The following is a 19,658-nucleotide window of genomic DNA, read 5'->3' as shown; positions in this document are numbered from 1 at the left end:
TACGCCCTCGACTCGTGCCGGTCCCCGTACACTAGAGACGCAGACTCGATCTTCTTATTAGATTAATTTGTCGCGAGTTTTGCTTTGGAGATTGGGCAATCGTCCGCCATAAGTGAACCACGGGTTCTGAAGCACAAATGTATAAATATTGTTTTCCTATATCGTTGTCTTGACGCTTGATATCTCAGATGGTTTGTTGAAGATAATTATTAATGTAATCTTTCAAGTGTTTTAAATTTTTCAACTCGACTACCCTTTGACTCGCCTTCACTGATTTGCTTTTTACGAACGAACTTTAAAGATTTATACAATTCTAGATGTAGACACGCATTTGAAATATTTCTATATTATAATATATTCAACAAGTAACTTTCTTCCATACGACACCTTAGTTATAAGTTGTTTTACATCGTAGAATAAATTTCATTTATGGCCCGATTGTCTCCACACGACTTGCTCAATCTCGTTACTATAAAACGTTGTAGATAATGTTCATTTCGGGTAGGAATTTCATATTAATTTTTCGAGATAATAAGTAGAGTTTGAATATGTCCATTCACCTCCATTGTAAATATTAGATGTAATTAATTATAGATACAAATAAATACTATATATTGTAAAAAAGTAAAACTCCAAAAAAAGCTACATTGTTACGGCTCCGGCGAGGAGATATGTGCTTAACACGGATGGGTTAACAATTGTAAGCTGAAGTAATTCACGGGCAATGGCTCCCGTGTGACGTTTGCCTAGTTGTAAAATTGTACAGAAGTTACGCTGCTCACTTGACTCGTGTTTCGCGGAACACTCGACACGTGATGGCGCGGGCGCCGCTCCGCCGCCGCTGCGCCGAGCGAGGCCGAGCGACACCGAGCGAGGCCGAGCGAGGCCGAGCGGACGTCCCGCGCTCGGGGATTTGATGACGTTGCAAATTGTTAGTACTTTAATTTCGGTTTGGGAGACGCTTTCTTACACGTCTAACTTGCGTAAGTGGCATAGAGCTAGCGCGATTGTGGTGTGTGTCGGTAAGCGCGCGGACCCGCACGCGCGGGGCCGCGCTCCGTGTGTGAAAATTTTAAAGTAAGCGTATCGATAGATTATACATTTATAAGTAGCGGACACTTTATATTATTACACATATAAGTAGGAAAGAATTATTTAGCTTTTTTTCATTTTAATCACAATATTATTCAAAATTGTAAGTTGTATTATGTAACTCGTTCATTTTAGTGGTGAAGTTAATACGATAATAGATATGTACCGCTTCGATCGCTGTCCACATTTACTAACACGATCGGTTGGACTTAATTATTTGATGACTTTTGTTGTATATTTTGTTAGGTCATTAATTAATTTTGGTCTTTTTGCTTGATAAATAATCAGATAAAGATGTTAGTAATGAATGATTTTTCTTCTATCTTGCTGTTTTAATTTAGTTATTCTTCTATTAAAGTCATTAAATTTCCAAGAACATAACTTGTTTTATTGCGTGTTACCTTTCATCCTGACCCAGAAAGAGGCTAGACTGTGATATACCAACGAGTAGTATGTAGTAATGACAAGATAACAATACAAATACTTGGTTTGCTTTAAAATTGGGATTGATATTGAATGATATGCCATGCATAAAGCACAATGATCTCTATTTATTTTCAATAAACCTTGCCCGCGGTTAGTTAAGGAGACTACATGAAATAAAATCGTGTTTTACTATGCAAGGCATTGTAAAACAGCTTTCAAATTGCATCAACGAAAAAAGAATAATGTAGGGAAGAACAGGTATTATGTTGAGTGTGATGGAAACATAATCCTACAAATTTGATAGGTACTATAGAAAGAAAAACAAAGATCTCTCTGACAGTGAAATCTATGCTCACTAGCGGACGTTGATTTATTACTTTTAGAGGAAATTTCCATGAGAATATAATGTTTAAAAGTGGCCTACGTCTCCAGCCCCCCCACACACACCCCAGCATCCCCAGACCTGATATCATAATAACAGGTTTTATTTTGTGCGGTGTAATTCACAAAACTTAAAGTATGCTTGATTCGGTGCATTATTTGGCGAGAACTATAAAATATTAACGAAACTCTTGGCAAGTCCATATAAAACACATGACTTCTCGTGTCCGTAATTTAATTTATGCCATTATATTGTTACAAAATTCTTGTTGTCATCGTATTCTAACTACTGTTTGTAATGCTTTAGCACGCTATTGAATTGTGACGTAGAGCTCCTAAATAAAATATTTGCAGCAAATAACGATTGTGAAGATTAGAGTCCTTTTACATATCCGACTGCAAAACTATACGTTGACAGTTGAGTATTATAAGAGCAAAACCCGTATCACGGGTGGGCACTTCATTCCCATGAAAGTGACCGCGCGGGTAAAGCTGTGGGCAACAGCTAGTATATAATATTAGTGTAAAGGAGTCAAATAAAATAGCGAAATTAACACTTACTTTTTATTTTAACTTAAATCATTAATTACTAATATGTAACTAATTTGTACAAACCTATCATATGTAATAAGATTTTTTGTTTCTCTTATTTCTCTTATAACATAATAAAGTAAATTGATATGTTTTAAGTAGATAGTTATAATTCAAAAATAATCATTATAATAATTATAACATCGAACAGAACTTATACTAAAATATTGGTACTTACATATAACGTATCTATATATCTCCTACTTTTATTTGCATCAGTTTGATTTCATACGCGGAATTTTTCATTTCTTATCGATTATTTTTGATCATTTTGTATTTTGGTTAATCCTTTTGTTGTCACGAATATACGGAAAAATTAACTTTATTCGTAAAAGCCTGGTTTGCCTGGTTTTAGAGCTATTAAACTTCTTATAACAGCACTATTATTACATAGAAATATGTTTTCCATAGATAAGAATGTAATATAAAACCTACGCATTGAAATTTAAATGACTAGTTAAAAATACCACGCAATATAAATTCCAAATTTGTACTTAACTTTGGAATTTTTAAATTTGTAATAATTAATAATGTCATGAGTTCAGCATAGTTTCTTAAAATACAAAACAATAGATAGCTATAGCGAACCAATAGTATTTGTTCGTATTCAAGTTATAGTCAATTTAACAGAAAATATGGCTGAGAGGTACAGCCATATTTTCTGTTTGTTTATATGTAGTTTGGGATATACTTACAAATAATGTAACAATTATTACAAGTTAACCTAATTTGGAATGTCATGCTGCAAATGCAGTAAGTTGTCGTAGACAATTTTTTTCATTCAATGACCAATCTACAAAAATATTTAAATTACTAGTAACATATCTTTGGCATAGACTCGGTTTAAATGCCCGCTATTTCTTTAATCCACGGCCTCGCTGCGGCGACCCTGGAGAAGTAGATTTTAGCTTTTGGTCTACATATTCGCGCGTCGTCTTCTACCCATGAAGCTACCCCAATAAGCTTTTCTGATTCACCGATTAGACCACTGCCACTGTCGCCCTAGAAAATTAAACAATGCTTTAAGTACATGGTATAAAATGTCATCTAAATAAATACATAATATTGAAATGTATTTCTAGAAGGGTAAAAAAAGTTTTTTTTTTTATCAGGCAAGACTTTATTTACGTTTCAACCTAAATTGTGTGTAAGTTTTAACCACTCGGTTGAGGTTGGTATGCTAAATTTTATAGGATAATATTAAGGAGCAGCGGTTAAACTTCAATTAAAAAGCCAAATTAAAAAGCTAGACAAAAAAAGGAAATAGGAAAATGAAGATCCAAATGTCAATTTTTTTACATATCACGAATGGGTGAAGAATGAAATCACGGTGTAAGCGGCGCTTTGGGAAACCAATCTTGATAACGCACAAGATCTACTAAACAGAACTTCGTCGCCGTGTATGTTTTGGGAACATAAGAAAAAAAATCTGATATTATACTTACATTACAGGCCGTGTCATAGCGAGGTGGTCTGCCCGTCGCACAAAGCATGTCTTGTGGATCGTACTCCACCAGCTCCCCGCAAGCTGAGTCGGATAGAACCTCTAAATCCATCGCGTGCATGTCTGGTCGCATCACATCCTGAAATTAAATAATAAAATAAAAAAGGCTTACACTAGAGAACTTTTATTTCATTTTGTTGTACATAGTATACAAATGGACAACCTAGCTCGGACCTCGTACGATATTCCAGAATACTTAACACTAACTAAACGTCTTGTAACACCTATTATGTGAATACCTAAATGAGAATGTGTTTATAAATACATGAGGATATACTTTCATGCTTAAGATGAAGTATGTGACTTAATTTGCGGTTTGATATAAACAAAATTCTAGCATAACGCGGTAATATGTGGAAAATATTAAATCATTGTTAGTATATTAAATTTTCAGTTAACATTCAAAAGTGTACACATTTTCAAAATTCACATCAATCACAAACTTTAAACCTGAAATGAATTCATGAAATCAAAAAATTTGCGACGTAAAAAAATTTAAAATAAACGTAATTTAATCGGAAATTGTTCCAAATACTGCAGGCTTAAAATGAGTACAAATTTTCTCTCTGTTGGTAGGGACACTTGAATGTATACGTTACTCACCCCGTGTGTTGCAGTGCCGAAGCCAGCAAAGCCGGCAGTTTCACCAGGATGGTGGTAGGAAGCGTCATCAAGAGGTGCTGCTGCTAATATCGTGCCATCAAGGTTCAGGGGCTCTGCTAACTCGACTAGTAGGAAGTCCCATCGCGCAGCTACCTATAAGGATGATGAACATTTTGCTATATATTTTGCACTAACATCGTGGTAGGTATAAAATTCAGATAAATCTAAGTTTCATAATTATTTTGTAATAGCGGTCCGTCCCGGCTTCACCCGTTTTATATGTATAGCCTAAAGCCTTCCTCCCATCCCAGCCTTAGTAGCCCATTTAGGCTATCTAAACTTAAAGAAATTTTCAAAAAGGACCAAAAGTTCCTAGGATTAGCGCGTTCAAATAAACAAACAAACTCTTCAGCTTTACTGCAGCAGCTATAATATGAGAATAGATTTCTCTAATTTAAAATGAAAGAAGAATAGGGTAGGCCTCGAGTGTTTTCAAAGGTCTGGTGGATGCAGACGAGGGACTTGAGGGAATAAGAAACTTAAAACTTAAAGTACTGATCAGCATTGCTTGAATATTGTCTTTTAGTTTCAGAATATAACAAAAATAAGAGATTAATATTATTTATTACCTGTTTGATGTTGTAACTTTCACTGTTCAGCCAATACGGGCCAACGGAGAATCGGGGATGAATGTACAGCTTCTTAACGCGGGCCTTGATTCCGCTGCCATTTTCGGTGTTGTTGGTTCCCGCCAGTATGTCGCGCCCTCTTGTGAAGAGAGTACTGTAACCGATTGAACTACATATTATCTATGATGGAGTCTTTGAAATGAGGAATTTTTTCCTTCCTGTTTGAGAATAAGGGTTACATCTGTTATGTACTTTTAGAATTGAGGACGCCTCATGCTAAATTTGATCTTTTATATTTAAATAAAGAAGTCAAGGAAATAATTTGCTAAAATGCAACAGAAAAATCATGTCTTATGCCTAAGCTGATTGGTAATAAACCAAGTCTTCTTCTACAAATATTTTTATTCGTTGTCTGTCGTGCACTGTCCATATAAATATTTAGATAAAATATGAATAGTTATATTTCTTAGTAGTTGATTGGGTATAAATACATTTAAAACCTATTTTACATACATAGCAACTAGCTTTAGCTTAGCTTAAATGTACAATACCACATGTATAAGTACACTGAAGTCTCGCTTCAGTTAAATTATGGTCAATTCTATTATATCCTGGTTTACGGTCGATTAAGCAGGTTTTATTGCCAAATTTATTAGGAACATCACATTGATTGTTGAGTTTTTAAATTGTTGCGAGTATTTCTATAGATTGGAGAATATAGGTTCTACAGATAACAGAACAGTCATGTAATCCAAAAAATAATATTGATTAGGTACATATTTGTTTAGTTACCCATACTTACCCGTAAATATATGTGAAATAATGACGTTTACTAATTCCATCCGGCTCTTTGAAAATAATGCATGTTAATTTTGTATTAAGAAAACTTTTGACTGGGATACTAATAATAATGACTTCTTTTTAATTAATTAATTATCATTACCAAAATACTGGTACAGTATAATTTAACGATATACAGTAACATTTTCCTTGATACCTTGTTTTATTCTTTATGTATTACTCGTGTAAATATAACTTTTTAATCCATCATGTTAAACATAAATTAAAATAACATTTTATGCAGACAACACAAAAGTAGTAGATATAATATTATATTATCTGTGACAAAAGTTATCGTAAGGTCACTTAAGTGTAATTTCTTATCATATTTTATTTTTCTAAAACGTCCGGCGATGTTCTCCGTCTCGTCTTACAACCGTACCTACAACACAAGGTCAATGACTGATCACTACTAATCCTGTTCATTTGAATGCAATTTGAAGTATTTTGGGGGAATCTCTACTGAGATACCGTTGAACCTCGACGTATAAACGAAATCTTATTTTGTAATTGATAGTATTTAAACATTTTTTTATAATATATATTTAATTTAAGGATAAAAACAAAGATAAATTAATTAATTGTCCTTAACATATACATAAATATAACTAACCACATTAATTAATTAAATTACATAACTATTCTGGTCTCGTGGGATCAACAGTTTGCAGTAAACATGGAAAAACCAATGACGTAGTCAATAATGCGTTTCAAATGTGCTAATAATTATTATGTAGAATTGATAATCCATATGCATTCAGATAAATTTATCTCTTCATTTCTTCATACAAGTTCAAACATTTTAATATATTCGTCTTGAATGTATTCAATATTGCACTATTAATTTGCTATTTTTAAGTTTATAAAATACCAAATTTGAGTATATTTTGTTAGTTTCTTCAACTTGAAGACTACTCAGTCGATTTTTCATGTCCGAGAGGCGCGATTGTTTTTGTGATTGATAGGAAATTGTTATCGCTTGGTCCCATTTTAGAATTTGGATTGGTACCTTCACCACAAGGACGTCAGTGACCTTATTCGTGGAAAAAAAGAGTTTTGATTTGTAGATATTACCTCTACTCTATTTATCTTTAGACGGAATTGGATTTTAGATTTTTCCTGATATTTCGAAGCTGATCGTTATTTATGGGTTGATTTCAATTAAACATAAAAAGGTGTCATTTATATCTTCAACACTAGACGCTCGTCCCGGCTCTGCCCGGATATCAAAATTCCTGTTGTATCCCAAGGGAGCATTTAATCGGGATAAAAAGTATCCTATCACCTAAATTAGCTCATAACCTAGTCTAGTTTATATTTATATGAAGCTTACCAATGGGCAGCTGAAAGGATCCATCTATCTCCAATGATAGTCCCTCCACAGGTTTTTCCAAAGAGCACAGCTGAGGGATATCTCTCATTCACAGGTTTGCTTAAGTCGTCCCTTGGCAGTACGGGATGTCCAGCTTTGTTGGGATTGCATTTGTTTAGATACACACCTGAAATATGATAACCAACTTATGATAAATCGCATCGTCGCTTAACAGATTACAAGTCGTCTACTTAATATGATAGGTATAAAAGTGAAGGTTCTTTAAGTGTCACAAAAGGTAGGATGGGGATAGATTCTAAATGAAACTATGCTTTAAATGCGCCTCAAAATAATGAATAAACTTCCCATAATATATGTACATAATAGTGTAATTTAACAACATTTTGAGATACTAGTGAGATATGAGTTATTATCACAGTTCAATTATGATTAAATGATATCGTCTTTATTATGGATTTCTTTGATAAAATAATCAATAGAGTTTTCTAATTATTACTTAATACAATAAAGAGACGTTTATGCTCAAATGAGAATAACTTGTGGCTGAGAGTGAGCTAGCTAGCTAGCTGAGTGTATATCTGCAGGTGGTTGGCGAGTCTAATTACTGCAGTGTAAGATAACATTTCTTCGAATATAATCTAAGGGATTATTCAACTATTATTTTTCGCTTAATAGACGAAATAAGAAAAGAATGATAGCACTTGTAAGTGTTGAAACTAAACTGCCTTTGAATATTTGGCAAGAAAGGCGAAGGAAAACAAGAATTAACTTCAATGTCGAGATGCGCATTGTTTTTGTTATTTGCTCGTCGTTGTTCACTAAAACATATATATAATGGTATATTACGTAATATGTTGTAGGTAATAAAAACCACAACAATATGTTATCTATATATATATATATATATTTGTTTTTTGTTTCTTTATATAAGTAGGTATTTTAGCCGACTATTAATAAGAACTAAATTGGAACAGATTTTTAAATCTTTAATGTTTGTAAATTTTATTTTTTAAAATCCTACTTCCTACTAATATTATAAATGCGATGCAAGTTTGTATGGATGTGTGTGTTTGTTGCTCTTTCACGCGAAAACTACTGAACCGATTGCAATGAAATTTGGTACGTAGGCAGCTGGGCAACTGGAATAACATATAGGCAACTTTTTATCCCAATACGGGAACTTAAGAGGGGGAAACTGCGGGGCGCAGCTAGTATTCAACAAGATAACAAACAAAATAAAATGCACTATTTATACGTCGCGAATGTAGAATACATGCTAGTCTAAGTGTCTACATTCTGAAAGGGATCAAAGGTTCCTACAAGGAACTTTAGATATATTATTTCACATTCTATGAATCGCTAAATTGTGCCAATTCCAATAGAAATGTGAGCAATAAACATTCCAATTATAATCTATACCAATTTTTGATTTTTATTTGCCTTACCAAGGCAAAAAAAAATTATTCATATTATTAAATTAGTGATCACTGGGGAAGTTAAATAATGACACTTTCTTCCGTAGGTATGAGGAATAGATAAGATTTGAAACAAGGTTCACATATATACCCCATTGTTAGTATTTTGAGGAGGTGGCGAGGGATAGGTAGGTAGCTCATAAACAATATTATTTAATTCTCTCATTAAGTATTTAAAACCATACTCAGTAAGCTTCTTTATAATGTGTAAGGCAGAAAGAATAATATTGCAAATTGATAATTTTAATGTAACAAATATTCATCGATCTGGATACGCCTTTATTTCATAAAAAACAGGTTTGGTAAGATCACGAGTTGTTTTTAAAAGCCAACGTTAAGAATAATTTCAAGGCTCAAAGTAATATTAAAATATAATAATACTTCGGTAGGATTATTCTGGAAGGATGTTCGGACATTAAAAGAAGATGGAACTATCTATATAAGTATTAATAGATTAAAACACATAAAGCAACTTACGACTTTGAATTATGTATACCCCAACCACTAAAAATAAAAGAAAATATATGTTTTTATGTTGAAAACACACAAATGTGAAAAAATTATAGTAAGTTAAGAAAAAAAGCATGTCAACATAAATTAGCTTTCTTGCCTGCTCTAGCTTGATAAAAAAGGTGGAGCACATAGATAGAAATTGTAGTGCGTAAATAAATTTTTAGTTATTTGATTTAAGAAAGTTATGAATATGATGAATCAATACACGACATGTTTATTTGAATTAATATGTTTAAATAAGATTCTACTCCTTAAAATGCATTGTTTCATTTAATGAGATAGTATAGACTGTCCACAACAAATTTTACTAAAACATAATTAAAAGCATCACTTTTTATTCACATTCACACTCATACATTACTAATAAATTTGTACGATGACCTTTTGGATTTGAATAAATAAATGCAAATGGTTTCATTTAAAAAATTTTCCTACCTATTTTTTTAATTAAGAAAAAATAATTTAGTAATTAGAAGAAGATATTTTCCTTTCTACAACAAAAACTCGAATGCGCATACGTTGATAGCACAATAATTGATCTGTAACGACCCTATAATCATAATTGTCACAGACTACACAGGTTGTTAGTTCATTTAATCGTCGAAACGGGTTTTCTTAAGGAAGTTTTCTGTTTTATTTTTTATTACAAGTAAAAATTTCAATTTTGATGATAATAAACAGATAACAAATTTGGTGTTTTCTTAACTAATATCACCAATAAAATGTGATATGTTTCAAGAAATTATGTATTTACAATATTACTATGCATGTATAATGTGTCTATTTGACACATTATGCATGCATAGTAAGCCAAAATCTTTATAATTCGTCATAAAATATAATTCTATTATACGGTTACGTTTTTATTTAATTTAAAATGGTATTGAGCCTAAATTAAATGTCTTTTTCACTTAACTGAAGAAGGAGAATCCCTCCTTGTGTAGATACGAAAATGTCATCTTCAGATTGCTTATAGGAGAAAGAAGCGAGGAAAAAAATAGCATTTAAATGTACTAACGGAATCATAATCATAAATCACAAAATAACAAAGAAGTTTGTTTGTATGAAAACAGTGAAGTCATCGTTGTCCTTAAATAGTCAGTCACTCATGTATTATAAATAAAGTGTTCTGTGCAACACAAGTGGGTTCATTTGTTGATTTATTTATTGATATTTATTGCTGTGTATCGATTCGTCATATCTTATTATAAAAGATTCAGTTAAATTTAGAATTCATGTCACTATTTATTATTTTATTGTGTATTAGCAAATAAGCATGTCGAGTAAGATAATAACATACAAATAACGTAAAATAAATTTGACCATACCGTTTCGTTAAATTGACAAATTGTGTTTGATCATTAAGAGGGGGTAGGCTATTATTACATATTAATTATTAAATTGGCGATAATTATTAATAGAAAGACTAATATCTGTAAATATGATGTGACTGTGTTGGTTGCACTACTTAAACGAGCACATCACACCATAATCTAAATGAAAAACAAAACAAAATATTTGTTTGCCATTTAGCCTTCATACTATTGGGGTTAAATACACAGATAATTGCGTTAATATCGGATATCGTATGCAAAGTCGAGGAAACGTTACCGACACCCTCGTTACCGTTACCGATAAGTTAATTTAACCACTATATTTTAATATCACGTTCACTTATCGCACTGAAAACACATCGGTACTCACAAGGCTTGTCGTCTAAAGGTAGGACCCGGTTAATTCGCGCGCCGCATGATGCGTAAGACGCCAGCGCAATAAACACAACTACTGCCTCTCGATACATTTTTCATTTGTTGTTCCACACGGACTGGTTCACCTTATATTATACGAAGCTATTTATTATATACGCGAACGCTGTCGTAGGAATATGCGCGATAACGCTAATGAGTATTTCGGTTAATTAGGACGTTTGTGAAGATTGTTAATGTTTATTAATATATGGTACCGTCATTATTTTGAAAAGTACTGGTCGTGTTTTTTGTGCATGGCATTTAGTAATCAATGAGTGAATAATTAGAAAATAAGTTATAATTTTATATTTTATATTGTGAGAAAATAATTAAGTCAATTAATAATTGCTCCATTAATCTACGACTAGTCGTAATAATTTTATGATATATTTTATTACATTTTTGGTAAAAAGGACGAAATTAATTTTGTATTTAAAGTTATTATTTAATATCTTTTTAGATAAAAATGTTGTTATTTCTCCATTTTTTTAAATATAAAACAGTCTAGACTCTAGAAGATGTTAGAGACAAATAAATAGAGGAATGAAGTAGTTTAAATTTATTTCTTAAGAATTTGTAGTTCCTTAAAATCTATCTGCATTATTTTATAACTTCATAAATTTTTAATAAAAAATTAACACGGTATTATAAGTATAGACCCATATATTATACTAATAGGTAATTAATTAAAAAAAAATCTTTGTAACTAAGATAGTTAAAGGGATGAAACTTTAATATACGTATTTTGAAAATTATACATATAAGAGTTTTATATATACGAGTAAATAAATACAATAAAGTTCATTTATTAGCGTAGTTTGAAACAAAAATGCAGGTGATGCTTATGCTCGTAAAATACGATTTTTTTCGTTTAATAATTAAAATAATAAAATATTCAAATAGGTTTACCGTACATTTTTTTTGCATTTTTACATATTTCTTTTGAAATATATAATAAAATAAAATTTTAAACCTAAGTTAGGAAGAGATTAAGTGAAAGAACTGCATGTAAAAGCTATGAATGCTTATGAGGAAAGAGTGTTCTACCATCTAACTTATGCGTATTGGTTTATGATAACAAACTTCAGTGGATTTTTCATATCCTATAATTGAAGCACTTATGTAACAATGGGTATCGGCTGTGCTATCAATTTCTATCATTTTCTTATATAATCAACTAGCTCTCCTCCCACGTCGACGAAATTTCCATAGAAATTATATATTATATATATTCTCCCTCTAGCTTCCTAAAACAAAAATCATATCATAAAATAATTCCATTATCTGTGTATGCGTTATCTGTTGCAGCGAAGAAACACTTTCGCATGTATAAGTAGGGATCATAAGTTGATTAGACTTTGGTGCCCAATCAAAACGAAAGATATAATTCATCATCAGGATCGAACCCAGGATCCCTCGGTACCAGAGTTCTACATGATAAAACAATCAAATAATTATTTTCAGCGTGTTTCATTTAAAACGTATAAAAATGAATTTTCTTACAATACATTTCGGATTATTAAAGTAATTTATGTCCTCGTCTCAATTGTCGATGGTCTATTTAACCGTGACGTGAAAACCTAATTTGCATTTGAATGTTTTTTCCCAATGTGTGTTTCTTATCTTGTAAGGTTTCCCGTTTTCTGCAAATTATGGATAATTACGTGCTTACATTTGTTTTGTATTTTATCACTGATAAGTATAGAAGACGTCATGCTTGGGAAGTGACTACTAATTACGGTCATGTTACTCTTACAATTTTGTTACAGTTAGACACCAAAACTAATCGGTAATTAAAAATCCCTTTTTTTCATTCATATTGATGTTGGTAACTACATATTTCTCCTTTCCTCCTATTTTAGAATGTAGTTATATCGTCTGATTACAGTGCGACTATTTAGTATATTCATGACTGGGCATTGGGAATTGTGTTAAAAATTTCACCTAACTTAAATAAATAAGATTTTGCATATACTTGATTTAGTTTGGAGAGTTTGTTTGTAATATTAAAATAACCGCTTTTTACTGAATTCTTATGCGAACCATTTATTTTTGTCTTTCTGTATTGTTTCGGCTCATCTCGGGAACGACTTTAGCAAATTTAAAGGTTATTTTCACAGACAGACAAACCGCAAGGCGCAGCTAGCATGACAAGATTCATTAACCAAGTATTCTATATGTATATTCTATTCTTTCTTCCTATACACTTTATAAAAGTGCATGGTAAATTTTATACCAAAGGTTCATAATGTACGAACTGATAGGACAGAGAGTAAATAAAACAAAATATAAATTCAAATAAACTTTAATACCCTTTTTAACGCCTACGATGAGAGAATCGATTATAGATTACTGACTAGTTCAATGATTTGTTTGCAACGATACATAAATGTATAGTAATTGAAATACTGTATATATTGCTCTTAGATATCACTATGTAACAAATTATATATGAATTTAATGCAATGGTTTAATTTGAATAAGAGATTCATATAATAGTGGTTATCGACTGCAAAACGAGTTTATCTGCAATTACAATGAAAAACGTCAACAATGGTAATTACATGGGAATGTTAGAAAGAATATATTGCAATTAAATTCACTCAATAATAATTAATAGGTGAAGACTATAGGTATGTGAATAAAAATCATAAAACCACATAGATAGTCGCATTTTGACTTGGCTATATTATGGGTCCAAGGATAACGAGGGGCATTTTTAATAATTCCATACATGTAATATTAATAATGGTAAAGGTACCGAGGGTGGAAATCATACATACACACATTACAAGTCTAGGCGTGATGTTCATAAATGTTTGATTTTATTATGTATCTTTATTTAGTTGCTTTTTATTCCAGATTCAATATAATGTTTTATGGCTAATATAATTAATAAATTGTTTTTTTTTTATCTTTAATAGGGCATCGCTTGGCCACAACTTTTAATATCTTCGTAATTGTCATTTTACGAAGACATTAAAAGTCACAAGTACAAACTTTGACATTAACGCTCGTGCTCAATAAAATAAATTGACACAGATTTATTTTATTGACATTCTATTACTTATAGATATTCCAAATTACTTTATATAAGTAAACTATAATTACTCAGGAGTGATTAAATTATGTTCACAAATATTATTTTTCCTGTTTAATTAATCGTAAGTGATGTATAGATACGGATTTTCCATTATGATATGAGTACACATGCTCAATGACTAGTTAAAAGGATTCATCATGTTTTAAAGTACAAACCATATATTATAGCCGAATATGTAATGTCTTGATTAATTTGTGAGTCACTTTATGATAAAGGGGAATCGTTCTTTGTCCTAAAAGTGACTAAAGCATTAACAATGTGTTGAAACAACTAGGTACAGCACTGACAAACTGGTATGACATAACACTGAAAAGTTTACGAAAAGCTAATAATTGATTACATTCCTGATTCTTTTAATTTACTTAAAAAAAATAAAATAAAAAAAAAGTGCCTTTAATATAGTTATATACATAAATCAACGGTTATGATCATTACGATCTGCATGTCACGTTAGACGAAATAGATCATTAATAAATACCTACAATATTTTTAGTCGTAAGTTACAACCCATAGTCAAATTATATTACTTTATACCAATCAATATTCTTATTTACGAAACTGTAATTCAACAACTAATAATTAATTGATAATATAGTTTCTTAACAGTTAACATTTCACAATATCTGTTCTTAATATTAAAATTGAGACATTATCGACAGAAAAGATATTATATGTTCCGCTCAAAGACCCGTAACATTGCTCACAAGGGTGGTTGCAGTGAAATTTTTGAAATATGTGGCTCTACTGAAAACCCTTAGGTGCGTTTTGGCAATTACAGAAAGGCCACATAGCGAACGTCGAGTCGTGGGTGACAAACTATCCGACCTCGACGCACAGTGGCAAGGATGTATGCCTTCTGAGTGTGAAAGTTTTGCTCAAATTATGTAAAAGGTAGGATTTAGTGAAGGGCGTTAGCGGTCTTTGAGCGTAGTATAATAGCTTATATATACTAATGCATTGAAGTGCATTCGATTTTTTAACTATGTAGAACATAATCTATATATATGCCTGAAGTGTGGGTCAAATCGATTTTTTTTTGAAGGCCACAAGGGCAACTTTTAGATTTTATTCCGTTGATAATTAAGTCTCACTCTTTTTAAAACGTAAATATCGTAAATAAACAAGCAAGGTGATAATTGACATATATTAAGACATACCAATTACTTTTTAAGTTTATTAGATTCGAGAAAGTATTATCAGATAGTGTGAGGATGTTTTATAAATATTTATAAATGCTATCAACAAAAAGATCAAAACAAAGAGTCTTATCTTTATTTTTGACTCTTTGTTTTTATATTTTTTCCTTTATTAATTTTTTATCTGTTATCAGGAAGATTTAGAAGCATGTAATACAGTAGACTTAGTTTTAAAAAGCCATTATTTTCATATACTTCTCCATGTCAGTTTGTTAGGTGTACTGAGTCAGTGTTCAAGTCTAGGTTATCGTTACAAAGGCTGTTGCCGTATTGTGTTAGTCATTCTTTGTCAAGGTACCATCTACTTCTTCCGAATATTAAGTATTAAACGTGAAAAAATCCTTCGTGGTAATGATACATATCTATGTTTAATGTTATTACTGTAAAATAGCAAAGACAACGATATTTTTTCTTAAGACACCATATAAGCAACTATGTTTAGTTGCAAAAATACATTTTTCTTTTTATACATATTGGTTGCGAAGCTAATCCACAAACTAATTTGAGGCAAGACTATTAAAACAAAACAGAATATTAAAACAAAACGATATTTTTATTTTATTTAACATAGTATAGAAGTAAGTGTTATTGTCAAAGAATAATGATCATCCAACAGTAATCCAATTTCCGACGGAGGAAACCATCCAAACTAGCACACGTGCGTATAGGCAGATACAATAAAAAATTGTCATGTCACGTTTTAGAATTTCCGACCATCAAATTTCGTGAACACATCTTGTGTTTGACTCATTTTACCGTATTGTTCGCCAATTATTTCTCTGAAGCCACGTACAGGCTTATTCTTTGTAAGTACATGAATAATCACCTGGATCAATACAATAGTACTGTATTTCAACATAAATTCAAGGATTCTTTAATGTTGACAGGTTATTTGTTAACGGGTCAATCAAGCAATGTGTGAATAGAAAATATTAAAACCGTAAATGCGATTTTTCCAATACTATTTAAAACTTTTAGATATGGAATAATTATTATTGTATAAACCATCAGAAAAAAATGAAGCTATTACATGAAATTTTGAATTATCCTGTTTTTATCTTACTATTTGAGACAGATAATTTAAATACCAAAATCTTTCGTTTTTCCAGCAATAAATTTTGAGGTCATTGGTACTGTGTGAAACTTGATTTCTGTCACGAACAACCTGTTAATTGATGTAAGAAACAGGAAACAAATACCATTGTATAGGTAACTACGTCATCACACCTCTAATTTACAATGATTTTATTTATTTCATCACGCGGAATGAAAATAATACGTCATGGGCGTATCCAATAATAAGTTACGGTTAAGCGTTAGGGACGTGACTTGATGTTTTGTAATTACATATTATTATTAGACCTCCTTTTAAAGTTATTGTAAAGCACAGATCGTATGATTGTGACTCGGTTTAATCAAAATTAGATACACTTATAAACAAAAAAAATTGTTTCGTTAATGCTGCGCATATGACTTTTTTTCTAAAAGAACAAGGATAAAATTAATTGTAAAAGTGGAATGCCTTAAGTAAGTTTTCATCGTCAAATGAAATTCATAATATTTCAAACAAGAAAATTAATTCAAAAAATGCGTTGGTATGAAAATAAAAATGTGCATATAAACAGATATCAATTATGACAATTATGACCTTGCACGACGCAATTTTGAAATAGTTAACACTAAGAATACTAAAAGTAAATTAATTCTACAGATAATTAAACAACGTATTTTAAACTGAATTATGCCATGGTGCGTGTGAAGTACAAAAAGAAATATGAAATATAATTTTATCGTAAATAATAAAAATGACTCGAGAACATACATCTAGTAATACTGGCGTCCCATTCGTAATTTGACTCTACCAGAATCAGGTCTCAAATTATAGACAAACTTACGCTGGACATTGGCCGAGTACCTTTATTGGGTGGACGTAGACTGTGGAGTTACAAAGTGCAGAAAAATAGAAGATGTCCCATCCGTCCGTTTTATGATAGTAGTTCCAAAATTTTTTCATGGAGTTAATTTTTTTTTTAATTGAATGTTTACCAAATAAATAAATAAATAAATAAATCGAAACTTTTGGGTGAGTATACGGTTTTACTGTGGTCGTTGCATCAATTTTTTTATATATCATAACATTTTACATTTTATATATTTAACCTAAATAGTTTTAATAACTTACAACAATTACTTGTCACAATCTAATGTAGATATTTGGCCTAATAAATAATTTAATAAGAAATAATAACTATTTTACATAAAAGATTACGAGTACATTATAAATAAATATTTGAAATATGTTTCAAAAATACAAGTTTTAGTTCATTCGTAGTGCAGAAAGTAATAAATAGCAAGAGTGATTGCGTAAAATGGACAGGGAATATCGCCATTTCTTACAAATATGTATAAGATATCTATTTATAATAAAATGTAAAACAACCGAATTTTGACAAAAGTATTATTATTAATAAGCCAATAAGAGTACGACAAATTTGTTTGATTAAATTAAATGAAGGTGCCCCAAAAAGCGCGTACAAAAGTTATAAAAGTATATTCGTACTTCAAGTTTTGTTTTAGACATGTAGATTTTTATGTCATAGTCAGAAAGGAACTGGTGGATCGCCTGTAGGTGTATGAAATATTAAAGCATATATTTATAATTATCATTTATTATTCGCACTCATTTCAGGACACTGTATGTTTTTAATGAAATCTAATGGATGTTGGGTGTACTACTTTTGTCAAACTTCTTAACAATAAAATCTATTTATTGCTTTTGCTATCTAACTACGCGACTTAGAGCTAGACTAAAACACTAAATCTATAGAACTAGCTATAAAAAAAATTATGGCCAAATTGTTTTAAGATTGTCAAGCGATAAATTTTCTACATTACAAAACACACCAATTGGTCGTTTATAAAATTGATACCTAGTAGAGAACAAGACTAATAATAAGAAGACAATTTTAAATTTCACTAAAATAGTATTAGGTACTATTATAAACGTGTTATTTTGCATATGTTTATGACTGTCTATAAACTAAAGCGGTATTCCTTATTGATGTTATTTCACACTTATTTTCGATCTATTGCTTATGAGGAAGTTTAATTTATTGATTAGCCAATTTAATGTATTGCAATTTTGAGCACGCGCTGTACTTTACTTTAGGTAATTTGTTCACGCATTTTTGGACGAATTAACACATATTTTGTCTTCGGAAGGTTTTCTACAATTTATCTTACGTGTAATCTTATCAATACACTATAGCTATTACGCCGCGTCTTTGAACTATATATTTAATGTGGCTTTCATAATTACTTAGAACATTAGAAAGAATTTAAAAACAACGAGGCTATTCCTAGGCCATTATATTGTCATCTAAAACTTATCATTATTAAAAAATATTGTTAACTAATTGCACAATATCAATTTTAAATCCTTTCTAAATGTTAAACAATATTGCTTTATTTCCTTATTCTATATTATTAAAAGCGTAAGTGAGTCTACAAGTTTCATTTTTGAACGACAACATTTATTTGGAGGTAAAATGAAGTTGTGAAAGATATGTTTTTCATAACTTTCGCTTAACATTCGTCAAAATCTGTTATGTGACTATGACGCATATCTGTGTGTTTAGTTTGAAATCACTTTAAATTATCACTTAAATTAATGCATCTAAGATACTTGGACAGACAGAAAATGTTTCAACAAACTGTCTATTCTATGGCGTAATAATATTTTTCTGTCATATTCATTGTTTAAAAACGAAAAATCCATAGTACAATACCAGCATAATTTTTTCGTGTTTATCTATTTTGATTATTAAATTATTAGTTATTTATTTTGGTGGATCATTATCGTGTCTTGATGTATCGTTTTGGTGAGGGAGGAAAGTCAGGCGAGAAGAAACTACCGTCATAGCTGGCGCAAAGGACTGCGGCAATCCACGCGAGACATCCACGCAAGGTCTCGTGTTGTCACCTGAAAGAAACAACTTTATTTCAGTAATTGGCGTTCGTCCGTAAACATAGTTTTTTTTTATGTCATAGCGAGCAAATGAGCTGGTGCATTTGCAGAGATGCCTCTGCAAATGCGCTACCCGCTTTAATGAGGTAATAGATAAGGAAAGGATTGACGACTAGAAATAAGGAATGGACTGGGACGGGTAAGGAAAAGGCCCGTTTTGCCTCCGGTGTAGGTATGTATGCAATTCCACGAGCAAT

General features: G+C 31.1%; 2 protein-coding genes across 4 annotated transcripts in view; both read right to left on the bottom strand.

The window, feature by feature from the left end:
- Positions 1-3,150: 3,150 nt before the first annotated feature.
- Positions 3,151-11,236, bottom strand: LOC119838292 (scolexin B-like). 3 transcript variants are annotated; one of them, XM_038364163.1, is made up of 7 exons: positions 11,092-11,225; positions 9,352-9,378; positions 7,400-7,565; positions 5,227-5,395; positions 4,598-4,750; positions 3,936-4,073; positions 3,151-3,492 (listed from the first exon to the last, which is right to left on the bottom strand). In XM_038364163.1, exons 1-7 carry the CDS (start codon positions 11,186-11,188, stop codon positions 3,334-3,336), a joined length of 909 nt encoding a protein of 302 aa, XP_038220091.1. In that variant the 5' UTR covers positions 11,189-11,225; the 3' UTR covers positions 3,151-3,333. The 3 variants fall into 3 exon arrangements, with proteins under 3 accessions (XP_038220091.1, XP_038220107.1, XP_038220098.1); XM_038364170.1 differs by having other exon boundaries at positions 3,334-3,492; positions 5,227-5,380; positions 11,092-11,224; XM_038364179.1 differs by lacking the exon at positions 9,352-9,378 and having other exon boundaries at positions 3,152-3,492; positions 11,092-11,236.
- A 2,215-nt stretch (positions 11,237-13,451) lies between these two features.
- The window catches only part of LOC119838686 (progestin and adipoQ receptor family member 4), a 53,041-nt gene continuing 46,834 nt past the window's right edge, over positions 13,452-19,658 (bottom strand). The window contains exon 6 of the mRNA XM_038364765.1: positions 13,452-19,416. Coding sequence (XP_038220693.1) covers positions 19,351-19,416 — 66 coding nt within the window. The 3' untranslated portion in view covers positions 13,452-19,350. The remainder of the gene's footprint in view (positions 19,417-19,658) is intronic.

This window comes from Zerene cesonia, chromosome 3, assembly GCF_012273895.1.
Source record: "Zerene cesonia ecotype Mississippi chromosome 3, Zerene_cesonia_1.1, whole genome shotgun sequence".
Classification (NCBI taxonomy): domain Eukaryota; kingdom Metazoa; phylum Arthropoda; class Insecta; order Lepidoptera; family Pieridae; genus Zerene; species Zerene cesonia.
This window is presented reverse-complemented; position numbering and strand designations above follow the sequence as displayed.

What these genes read in the sequence shown, in the direction of transcription:
- LOC119838292 (XM_038364163.1), bottom strand. Translation starts at nt 11,188, where the DNA reads ATGTATCGAGAGGCAGTAGTTGTGTTTATTGCGCTGGCGTCTTACGCA. An exon ending in AAAGTTACAACATCAAACAG is followed by an intron (nt 4,751 to 5,226) that starts GTAATAAATAAT and finishes TCATCCTTATAG; the next exon opens with GTAGCTGCGCGATGGGACTT. An exon ending in TCGGCACTGCAACACACGGG is followed by an intron (nt 4,074 to 4,597) that starts GTGAGTAACGTA and finishes ATTTAATTTCAG; the next exon opens with GATGTGATGCGACCAGACAT.